Genomic DNA, 12,713 nt, shown 5'->3' with positions numbered 1-12,713 from the left:
TGTGAGACCAAATCTTTAATTAATTTTATAAGGAGCTAGATTTTGTATTAGATACTTCATTTGTTGATGTGATGAATTATTTGAAGTTATCCTCTTTTATACTAAAATGTTTGGGATGTTGTAATGGTAAGTGTAAGTAAAATTTTATAGCAAATTAAATAGAACAAAACTAACACTTTGCTCTTACATGAGAAAATAAAAATCTGTATTTAGTGACTGGAAATTTTTAAGTTTCTAAGGAAATGTCATAGGTATCATGACCTGACCTACTCTGAGCTAACTTGAAGAATAAGTCAGGCCATTCTGCAGAAAATAATTTGTACTCAGAGGTTATGATTTTGATTAAGTAATTTTGTTCCCATACTAGTATTTCACTGCTTCTGTAAAAAATGTAAGTATTTAAATACATTTTATACCATTGTTGGAACAAAACACACAAAAAAGTCCTATAGTTTCAGTAACGGCAATCAGACTTCAAAAAGCAAAGCACAGCAGAAAGGCATCCTATTACCCTCTTGGGAATCAAAGTTCCATTTAGTCATCTCCACATAATTCAGCCCACACTCCTTACTGTCACTCATGTCCACTACTCACACCTTCCTAAAATGAATATAATGTGCTAAGACAGCCAGAGAATCATAGTCATTTCTGCATTCCTCAATGTACTCTATGGCAAGCATGCAAAAATATGATAGAATTAATTGAGTTTCACACTACATTATCCTCACTATATATTTAGATGATAAATAAGAATATCAAACTTTCTTTAATGGATGGAAAAATTGGGTTTAAAGAGATTACCAAAGGTTATACAGGATGAAAAGGACTAATCTCTATTTAATTTTTCTAAACTTTATTAATTTCTTTTCATAATTTTTTTTGTTTCTTCCTATTGTACAATGTAAGCTCTTAAGCTGGGACTTTAGAGTTTCTCTTTTAGGATCTATTCATATTGCACAAAAATACCTAGCAAGTAGTGAACATATTCAAAATTTAAAAGTTATTTTAGGGGCTAGAGAATTGGCTCAGTAGTTAAGGTCACTGTCTGCTCTTCCAAAGGTCATGAGTTCAATTCCCATCAACCACATGGTGGCTTACAACCATTTATAATGTAAACTGATTCCCTCTTCTGGCAGATGCAAATGCAGCTAGAACACTCATATACATAAAATAAATAAAAATTTAAAAACAGTTATTTTAGTGTGTGTTATGTTTTTGTGGTCATGAGGGTACTACAGGGAGCAGATGGAGGCCGAGGGTAACTCTGTGGAGCTGCCCTCTTTTTTTCACCGTCACGTAACTCCAGAGGCCAAAGCTACGCTGACAGGCTTGTGCACAAAGTGCTTTTGCCCACTGGGCCATCTCACTCACATAGCATATAGACTTCCAAATAATAAAAGTTAATAAAAGGGCAACGAAAAATAGAGCATATATATAAATATATTTTTATAGATTATATACATATATATAACATATAACATTATACTATTGTGCTTTAATTCTAGGTAACAATAATATCTTTTTTTTTTAATTTATTATGTATACAATGTTGTGCCTGCATGTACACCTGCATGCCAGAAGAGGGCACCAGATCTCATTATAGATGGTTGTGAGCCACCATGTGGTTGCTGGGAATTGAACTCAGGACCTCTGGAGGAGCAGTCAGTGCTCTTAACCTCTGAGCCATTTCCCCAGCCCAAAGATGTATTTATTTATTTATTTATTTATTTATTTATTCATTCATTCATTCATTCATTCATTTATTTATGTATACAAGAGCTCTATCTGCAAGTACACCTGCATGTACATGCACCAAATCACATAGACGGTTGTGGACCACCATGTGTTTGCCGGGAACTGAACTAATGCCCTCTAGAAGAGCAGACCATGTTCTTAACCACTGAGCCATCTCTCCAACAATAATATCTTATAGCACTATGTAGTTATGAAATGCTTTCTAATCATGACAACTGTAGGCAAATTTTATTATCTTCCCTACTACAAAGTCACAGTGCAATTAACTTACTTATTCAAATATAGAACCAAGAAATGGCAAAGTAGATTCTAAATCTCATTCTCTATATTGGCTGGAGGACACTAGGGTTGTTTTCATGAGAGCGCAATAGACCCCTACATTGCACTGACCATACCTAAGATTATATATTGATAGGCATTGAAAGGTATATCTGCTTCCTAATGTTTAATGATAGTGAAAATAGATAACTGAATATGAAGGTGGTGGCTTTGAATTGGTCTTGAAATTTGTGTTTGTGAAGAACAAAGAATATTTAAATGCAAACAGTCCAGATGAGGCTAGGGTCAGATGGAAAGGGAGAAGGACCTCTCCTATCAGTGGACTTCAACACAGTACTTGAAGTTCTAGCTAGAGCAATAAGACAACTAAAGGAGATCAAGAGGATACAAATTGGGAAGAAAGAAGTCAAAGTACCACTCCTCCCAGATGATGTGATAGTATACATCAGTGACCCCAAAAATTCTTCCAGAGACCTCCTTCAGCTAATAGATCCCTTCACCAAAATGGCTGGATACAAAATTAACTTCAAACAAACAAACAAACAAACAAACAAAAACAGTGCCTTCCCATAAAAAAAAAAAAGACTGAGAAAAAGGCTGAGGAAGAAATTAGGGAAACAACAACCTTCACAATAGCCACAAATAACATAAAGTTCCTTGGTGTGACTCTAACCAAGCAAGCGAAAGACCTGTATAAAAAAACTTCATCTCTGAAGAAAGAAATTGGGGGGCTGGAGAGATGGCTCAGTGGTTAAAAGCACTGTTTGCTCTTCCTAAAGGACCCAGGTTCACTTCCTAGCACCCACATGGCAGCTCATAACTGTCTCTCCAGTTCCAAGGGACCTGACACCTTCACACTAAAGCACATAAAATAAAATTTAAAAAAATATATTTTTTTTAAAAAAGAAAGAAATTGGAGAAGATATCAGGAGATGGAAAGATTTCCCATGATCATGGATTGGTAGGATTAATATAATGAAAATGGCCATTCTATCAAAAGCAATCTACACATTTAATGCAATTCCCATCAAAATACCAACACAATTCCTTACAGAACTTAAAAGAACAATTCTAAATTTCATATGGGAAAGCAAAAAAAAAAATCCAGACTAGTTAAAATAATTCTGTACAATAAAAGATTTGGAGGTATCCTCATCCTTGATCTCAAGCTGTACTATAATGAAAATGGCATGGTACTGGCATAGAAACAGACTGGTGGATCAATGGAATCGAACAGAAGACCCAGAAATAAATTCACACACCTAGTAATACTTGATTTTTGACAAACAAGCCAAAACCATACAATGGAAAAAAGTTAGCATCTTCAACAAATGGGGCTGGTCTAACTGGATGTCTACATGTAGAAAAATGCAAATAGATCTATATTTATCACCCTGCACAAAAATAAAGTCCAAGTGGATCAAAGACCTCAACATAAAACCAGACACACTAAATCTGTTAGAAGAAAAAGTGGGGAAGAGCTCTGACCTCACTGGCACAGAAGACAAATTCCTGAAGAGAACATCAACAGCATAGCTCTCAGATCAACAATCAATAAATGGAACCTCATGAAACTGAAAAACTTCTGTTAAACAAAGGACACTGTCAATAGAACAAAATGACAGCCTACAGACTGGGAAATAATCTTCACCAACCCTACATCCGACAGAGGACTAATATCTAGATTATGTTAAGAACTCAAATAAACACCAACAAATCAAGCAATCCAATTAAAAAATGGGGTACAGAGTTAAACAGAGAATTCTCAACAAAGGAATATCGAATGGCAGAGAAACACTTAAAGAAATGCTCAATGCCCTTAGTCATCAAGGAAATGCAAATCAAAACAACCCTGAGATTTCACCTTATAACCATCAAAATGGCTAAGATCAAAAACTCATTTGACAACACATGCTAGAGAGGATGTGAAGAAAGGGGAACCCTCCTCCATTGCTGATGGAAATGTAAACTTGTATAACCACTTTGGAAATCAATCTGGCACTTTCTCAGAAAATTAGGGATAGTGTTACCTCAAGATCCAGCCATACTACTTCTAGGCATATACCAAAAAGATGCTCAAGTACACAACAAGGACATTTATTCAACTATGTTTGTAGAAGCTTTATTCGTAATAGCCAGAATCTGGAAACAACCTACATGTCCCTCAATGGAGGAATGGATACAGAAATTGTGGTACATTTATACAATGGAATACTACTCAGCAATTAAAAACAAGGAAACCATGAAATCTGCAGAAAAATGGTGGGAACTAGAAAAAATCATCCTGAGTGAGTTAACCCAGAAGCAGAAAGACACATATGGTATATACTCACTTATAAGTGGATATTAACCCTATATTATAGGATAAACAAACTAAAATCTACAGTCCTAAAGAAGCTAAACAACAAAGAGGACCCTAGGGAAGAGGCTCAATCCTCACTCAGAAGGGTAAACAGGATAGACATTGGCAGTGGGAGAAGACAGGGCAAAGAACAGGAACCCTCCACAGAGGGCCTCTGAAAAACTCTACCCAGCAGGTTATCAAAGAAGAAGCTAAACAAGGAGGACCCTGGGTAAGATGATCAATCCTCACTTTGAAAGACAAATGGGATTGACATTGGAAGAAGGAGAAAACAAGAAACAGGACAGGAGCCTACCACAGAGGGCCTCTGAAAGACTCTACCTAACAGTATATCAAAGCAGATGCTGAGACTCAAACCAAACTTTAGGCAAGAGTGCAGGGAATCATATGAAAGAAGGGGGAGTTAGCAAGACCTGGAAAGGACAGGAGATCCACAAGGAGAGCAACAGAATCAAAATATCTGGGCACAGGGGTGTTTTCTGAGACTGATACTCCAACCAAGGACCCTTCCTGCATACAACCTAGAACCTTTGCTCAGATATAGCCTATGGCAGCTCAGTATCCAAGTGGGTCCCTAGTAAGGGGAACAGGGACTGTTTCTGACATAAACTCAGTGGCTGACTCTTTGACCACCTCCCCTGAGGGAAGAGAATCCTTGCCAGGCCACAGAGGAGGACACTGAAGCCAGTCCTGATGAGACCTGATAAGCTATGGTCAGATGGAAGGGGAGAAGGACCTCCCCTGTCAGTGGACTTAGAAGGGGGCATGGGAGGAGATAAGGGAGGGAAGGAATGAAGGAGGGGGCTACATTTGAGATACAAAGTGAATAAAATGTAATTAATGTAAAAAAGAATTTAATTAAAAAATACTGGATCATAAAGATACAGGAATGTCATATCTGATATACAGAATACTCTATACAACTTTCCTAAAGAAATATTTAAAACCTAACAAGGTAAGTTACAAGCTAACAAGGTAAGTTCTCAAGTACTTAAATCTAGAAATATTAGTGAGTATCACTATAAGTAGCTAACTCAGAATTGAGGCTACAGAGGGCAATCTTTCCTCTTTCTTTAACCTACATTAACATGACAATCAAGTAGACAATGACTCCTAAAGGATAGCTAAGTGCCATTTACTGTAGTTAGCTATGTATTACTTAATTAAACAGGATCTCATATAGTTTAGACTAGTCTCAAGCTCACTATGTAGCCAAGGTTGGCCTTGAACCTTCTGTATCTGCCCACCACATGCTGGGAAGTCAGGCATTCATGGCCATGTCTAGCTTCAGGCTTTTTTTTTTTTCAGTCATGCCAGTGTTCTTTTAAAGATAAATAAGAACTCCAAACATTCACCCTTTTCTCTGGATTTTAGGTGATAAATCACAGTAGAAGGGAAAAGGGGGATTATAACAGTTCTCCTTCTGAATATGTTAAGTCTAAGAACCACAAAGCACTGGTGTGGGCAAAATCTCTAAGAAGCGGGTCCGAGAAATGAGATGCTTAAGTATGGCCCTAATACAGTCTACTGGGAGAAAAGCAGATAAAGATACCCTGCTAGAATCTTATGAAAGAAGTGGGAAATAGTAAGACCTGGTCAGGACAGGAGCTCCACAAGGAGAACAACAGATCCAAAAAGTCTGGGCACAGGGGGGGCAACAAAGTGAATAAACTGTAATTAATAAAAATAAATAAATAAATAAATAAAATGCAAAAAAAAAAAAAATTAAAAAAAGGTACCCTGCTAAAACACATGCTTGTATCTGGAGTACTTTGTCTGTGATTCCCAGAAACCTAAGTGAGAAAGCTCAGTATCGAAACAGCTCTAACAAGAACACTATACTGTACAGATGCTTAGGAGGTGGGATGCAAGATTTGGAGAGGTAGACAAAGCATGGAGGAAAGAAGAATTAGGCCATAGTCTCAGTATAGATGGTATATGTGTTTCTATCCTCCAAAGCTGGGATCCTAGGCAGGCCCAGCCATGGGTGCTAGAGATCTGGATTCATATCCTCTTGCGTTTACAGCTAGGGCCCTGTCCAGCTATCTCCCCAGACCCTCAATTATATTACTTTTAACACTAAGTGTAAGGCTTGTGATTTAATTGTTGAAGGGGAATCTTCACCACTTACCAGCTCTATAGAAAGTGATTAAGCACTGTGTCTTGTGGCCATACATTACAGAAATAACATAACAGTACACGCTCAGTTTGTGAGGACTCAGTGGCGTTAGAATACATACAATACTTAGAACACTGCTGGCACCTCTTTCCCTTCATTTCTCCTACTCGTGATCTCACCCTGATTAAAGGGTTACTAGAGAGAAAGAAAGGAGGCATGAGATTAAGACCACTGTATTTTATTTCTTATCCATCTGTGCTGGCAACAGACTTGATTTTTAACTTAAACGAGACTGGTGGTGTGCCTTCAGGTTTTGCTACAACTGCTTCATACCATGTTCACAACTGCACTGTCCAGCATGTCCACAAATAATTTAGCACAGGCTGCCTGAGATTTTTGGAAACAAAAAATTTGAAGTTAAAAAGCCTAACAGACAGCATTTTTTTGAATAAGCATATAGGAAAACAACTAAAAAACCATTGTATTTATATCAAATAAATTAATTAGAGAGAACTAAGATGCAAAAGAAAGACCATTATGCTTATAAATACATTAAAAGATAATTAACACCATTAAATAAATACTAAATTAAACATAAACATAGCATTTAGTAAACCCAAGCAGTTGTATCAAAGCATTCTAGAAGTTGAGATATCAATTATCTGCTTTAAAAGTATCCTAAGAAAGCTGGGAATGATGTGGGGAGATCTTGAGTTCAGGGGCAGCCTGACATACATTAGTAACTTTCAGGCCAGTCTGAGCTACATGTCAAGACTGTCTCAAAATACTAAGCAAGTATAGGAAGAACATTTCTAAACATACACAAAGATAAAGAAGAGCCAAAGTGAGATATTCCTCAAGTCAAAATAAGAAAAGAAATAGAACTGAAGGATTTAATATTCATTTCCTGAAATAAAACCTAAAGTTGGAAAAAAGTACTTACCTTGAAAGAGGAAATTGTTAAAAACTAAATTCTGAATTGTTTGTTTACTTTTACTAAGAGATGTTCCTTTACATAATGCCAGGAGAGTGCATATGGTTGTGAATGAAGGTCTATAGCCAATGCGCTGGCAGTATCAGTGAGGGGAAGTCAGCTGAGCTACGTGGAAGGGCAGTAGAAGTGCTAACTTTGGAAAGATCTAAGGCGAGACAGTTACCTTGGCACTCTGGGTACACATCCTGACTTCTCTCTTGGACACAATAATTTCAAACATGATATGCTATTGATTTAAGAACACTCAAAGGAAAGAACTGCATAACAGTCAACATGAAATTGCAAGGTACAGCTTTTGCTATGCTAATACAATAGCTCTGTTGAGATAACAGAGACTGGAAAAAGAAAGCCAGATAGACAATATTTATCTACATTTGAACAATGCTTTCAACCCTGTGCTGCATATCAGCACGCTGAGAAATTAAGATATGAACTGTATAGATGATGTGACAGAGTGAATTACTAGTGGCTTCTAGACTCGAAATAAAAGATTATTATCCTTTCAGATACAGAAGTTCATACCAATGTATCTCAAGCTTTAATTTGCAGCTAGACTAATTATGTGAAATAAAATAAATGTAGCTTATACATTAATCATCTTCAGGGAAAGGTTAATTTAATAGAATTCAATATAATCCATATGAAAAAATGGAAGCAAACAATAGCAAAGAATCTAAAAAGTGACTGATTTACCTATACAAAACAAGTACAGGGAACCTCATGAATAAAAAACGTGACTTTCATATTTTAAAATCAGTGTCATAGAAGTTAATCAGTTGAAGTATTTTCTTCAATAATATATTATTATCTTGTTTTTTAATGCACAGAAAATTCAGTGAACTTCAGTAAAGATACAGCTATATAGCAAATACTGATAACATTTCTTTTTTTCCTGTTTATTTATTTTTATTTTATTATTATTTTTTGTTAATTACACTTTATTCACTTTGTATCCCTTCATAAGCCCCTCCCCCTTCTTCATGCATGCCCCTCCCCAAGTACACTGATAAGGGAGGTCCTCCTCTCCTTCCTTCTGATCTTAGTCTATCAGATCTCATCAGGAGTGGCTGCATTGTCATCTTCTGTGGCCTGGTAAGGCTGCTCCTCCCTCAGGGGGAGGTGATCAAAGAGCAGGCCAATCAGATTGTGTCAGAGGCAGTCCCTCTTCCCATTACTATGGAACCTACTTGGACACTAAACTGCCATGGGCTACATCTGTGCAGGGGTTCTAGGTTATCTCCATGCCTAGTACTTGGTTCGAGTATGAGTCTCTGGGAAGACCCCTGTGTTCAAATTTTCTGGTTCTGTTGCTCTCCTTGTGGGGTTCCCATCCTCTCCACCTCTTACTATTTCCCACTTCTTACATAAGATTCCATGCACTCTGCCCAACTGATGGCCATAAGTCTCAGCGTCTGCTTTGATAGTCTGCAGGACAGAGCCTTTCAGAGGCCCTCTGTGGCAGGTTCCTAGGTTGTTTCCTGTTTTCTTCTTCTGCTGATGTCCATCCTCTTTACCTTTCAGGATGGGGATTGAACGTTTTAGTCAGAGTCCTCTCTCTTGATTAGTTTCTTTAGATGTACAGATTTTAGTAGGTTTATCCTATGTTATATGTCTATATGAGTGAGTATATACGTGTGTGTCTTTCTGCTTCTTAACATTTCTTATTATTTAATATTGTCTTGTCTGACTATAATTCATTAGAGCAACTGTGTAACAGCTATGGTCTTGTCTTACAAAAGGGACATAGTAGTGTTAGCATGGACTTTCAATGTGATTACTTAAAATCCAATGTAAGCTCAAAATATATTTAACTCTGGACTTAAAAAAACAAAAGGCAATTGGCCACCCACTCACTCATTTGTTTATACAATCCAAGATTTCTGTTACGTGTGAGGCACCAAGATACTAGATCATCTGCTGTCCTGGAGTCTATGCTTTAGTTAGTATAGTAGACTTGAAAAAAGCAATTAAAACAGCTATTGTTCCCTGCATTCTGCCCAAAGTTTGGCTCCAAGTGGCTATGAGTCTCAGCATCTGCTTTGATACCCTGCTGGAGAGAGTCTTTCAGAGGCCCTCTGTGATAGGCTCCTGTCCTTTTCCCTCTTTTCTCCATCATCCAATGCCCATCCTGTTTGCCTTTCTGAGTGAGGGTTGATCTTCTTAACCACGGTCCTCCTCCTTGCTTAGCTTCTTTAGGTATACAGATTTTAGTATGTTTATCCTATATTATATGTCTAATATCCACTTATAAGAAAGTATACACTGCATGTGTCTTTCTGCTTCTGGGATACCTCACTCAGGGTGATTCAAATTTCATGATTTCCTTGTTTTTAATTGCTAAGTAGTATTCCATTGTGTAAATGTACCACAATCTCTGTATCCATTCCTCAATTGAGGGACATCTCGGTTGTTTCCAGATTCTGGCTACGAACATGGTTGAGCAACTGTCCTTACTGCGTACTTAAGCATATTTTGAATATATTCCAAGGAGTGGTATAGCTGGATCTTGAGAAAGTACTATTCCTAATTGTCTAAGAAAGTGCCATATTGATTTCCAAAGTAGTTGTACAAGATTCCACCAGCAATCGAGAAGGGTTCACCTTTCTCCACATCCTCTGAGGAAATCTTATGAAAGGGGGAGATAGAAAGACCTGGAGGTGTCAGGAGCTCCACAAAGGGAGCAATAGAATAAAAAAAAAAAAATCTGTGCACGGGCAGTCTTTTCTGAGACTGATACTCCAACCAAGGACCATGCATGGAGATAACCTAGAACCCCTGCACAGATGTAGCCTATGGCAGCTCATCTCTAAGTGGGTTCCCTATTAAGCGGAACTGGGACGGTCTCTGACATGAACTCAGTGATTGGCCCTTTGATCACCTTCCCCTGAGACGGGAGCAGCCTTACCAGGCCACAGAGGAAGACAAGGCAGCCAGTCCTCATGAGACTTGATAGGCTAGGGTCAGATGGAAGGGGAGAAGGACCTCCCCTATCAGTGTGAAGGGCATGGGAGGAAGGGTGGAATAGGGAGGGGATGAGGGAGGAGGTTACAGCTGGGATACAAAGTGAATAAATTGTAATAAATAAATAATTTAAAAAAAAAACAAGTATTGTAAGGTAAAACTGGGATTTTCATACATCAAGGCAGAAAGGTACTATATATCACACTAGAAGGACCATTTAATCTAAATTCAAAAATACTGTAAATGGAACTACAATATAATCTCACATACCTGTAGGTATTAAAATAAAGTATCTCTTTGAAGGAAATTTAGAATCTCTTTATAATAGAGATTATTAGAAATATAACATTAGTAATTATTTGGAAATAGTGGATTTGAAATCATTAAAACATTCTTTTGTAGGACCAAGAATTCACATTATATTCAATAATAATATTAAAACCTGCAACTACTAGCATTTCTAAGACTCTAAGATCTAAAAGAATGAGATTGGGCTAAAACTACTGCCAAAATTTTAGCTGGTAGACTGTAACTTGTGCTACTTGTGACAGACACAACCACATGTTTTATACAGTCATTATCAGTACAAAGCAATACAGGACAGATTCCTTCGGCTGCTTTACAATGCAAGACAGGCATTTCACAAACATCAGTGAAATCAGAGAATGCACTGAGGTGCAAAAAGCCAAGATATATACTTTATAGAGCCAAAAGACGAGAACTCTCTAATGATTTTTGCCACTAGAGTTCATTTTCTCAGTGTTGTAATATTAGTTGATTACAGATAAAAGCATACAGTCAGGATTTCTACAGGTTAAATCAGGTAAGAATACTTACATATATAAATTTAGTTTGAATACATTTCCTTGTAGAGTTCTGCCACCAAAACATACAGATCTTTCTTATAGATATACAGCACTCTAAACTTTCAAATTCAAACCTATGGTTTCCCTGGATCTCAGATTCTAACCAGAGATGAAAAATGCATTTTTCCTTCTGGTTGTTATGGTAAAAAGTGTGCATGCATTAATTAAGATAAAAGTTTTAACTTTCTAATTTACACAATATTATACAAAGCCAACATTTGCACACATTATTAGTCTTTCAGCTTCCCAATACATAACTGCTCTTGTGAGCTTTTGAGAGTTGAAAGGTTCACAGCGTGCTGCATGTGTGGAAGTGTCTGTTGCATGAGCATGCTTGCCGTAGTGCTAATGTGGCAGTCAGAGGCCAACTTCAGGAGCACATCCTTTCCTTTCACCATGTGGATCATCAGGATAGAGCTGCTTAGTCATGGTGGAAAGTGTTCTTAGCCACCGAGCCATCTCACTGGCCTCAGAGGATGCTTTTAAACTAATCTTTATGCCAGCAAATATTAGTTCCAGGCAATGACTACAGTGTAAAGCCGTGTCTCAGTTTAAGATCATGAAATGGCATGAAGCCCTGTGAATGCTTTGCACCGCATTCTACAGCCTACCCAGGGAATACAACATTATGCCAAAGAATTACTCATTAGGGGCAAAAGAAACTTATTTTTACCTTCCTCTTTTCTTCTTTTTGCTTCTTCCTCATTCCTTTCTTTGGCTTTTAATGCTTCATCAGCTTTTGCTGCCAAAAAAAAAAAAAAAATCTGCACTTATTTAATGCATACCTTGTAAATGAGAACAGTGGGGGAAAGGAAACAAATTTAATCTTTATTTCTGTGAAGTTGTCAAAAGAAAAGAGTACAGTGACCATGAATTAGAAATATGTATCTGTATTCTTCATTCAGAATTTATATTCCGAATATTTACTTATAATCTCCAACTCTTAGTTCAAGATACCCTCTGTACAAAAAGAAAATGAAGTTTAGCAATGTGAGGTTAAATCATGACATTTAAATTAGAAAAAAAATAGTTGGTTATTAAAAGCCAGCTGATTTACCAGTAGAACATATGTGTTTCAGTCTGGAGGATTCAAATTTTAGCTATCAGAAGCTTGCAGTATCTGTGTGGAAGTATCAGATTGGGTAGAATTTCTCTTTCACCCCCCATTCACATCATAATAGAGCTTTATTCATGTTATGACAGCATTTGCTAAAAAGAGTCTTTTTTTTCTCTCTAGAACCTCTTCCCTTATTACTTAATTATCTACTAGTTGCTCAACTGCAGGGGTTTTTCAAACACTTTACTACAGATGTTAAAGAAGATTAAAAATATACAGCACAGTAACAAGGGACTATCAATATACTCTGTAAATTAATT

At 37.1% G+C, this 12,713-nt stretch overlaps 1 protein-coding gene across 4 annotated transcripts in view; it reads right to left on the bottom strand.

Moving 5' to 3' along the window:
- The window catches only part of Rsrc1 (arginine and serine rich coiled-coil 1), a 325,236-nt gene that overhangs the window by 48,420 nt on the left and 264,103 nt on the right, over positions 1 to 12,713 (bottom strand). For all 4 annotated transcript variants that reach the window (XM_060378403.1, XM_060378402.1, XM_060378405.1 and 1 more), the window contains one exon: positions 12,010 to 12,078. In XM_060378403.1, coding sequence (XP_060234386.1) covers positions 12,010 to 12,078 — 69 coding nt within the window. The remainder of the gene's footprint in view (positions 1 to 12,009; positions 12,079 to 12,713) is intronic.

Source organism: Meriones unguiculatus, chromosome 2 (genome assembly GCF_030254825.1).
Source record: "Meriones unguiculatus strain TT.TT164.6M chromosome 2, Bangor_MerUng_6.1, whole genome shotgun sequence".
In the NCBI taxonomy this organism is placed as follows: domain Eukaryota; kingdom Metazoa; phylum Chordata; class Mammalia; order Rodentia; family Muridae; genus Meriones; species Meriones unguiculatus.
This window is presented reverse-complemented; position numbering and strand designations above follow the sequence as displayed.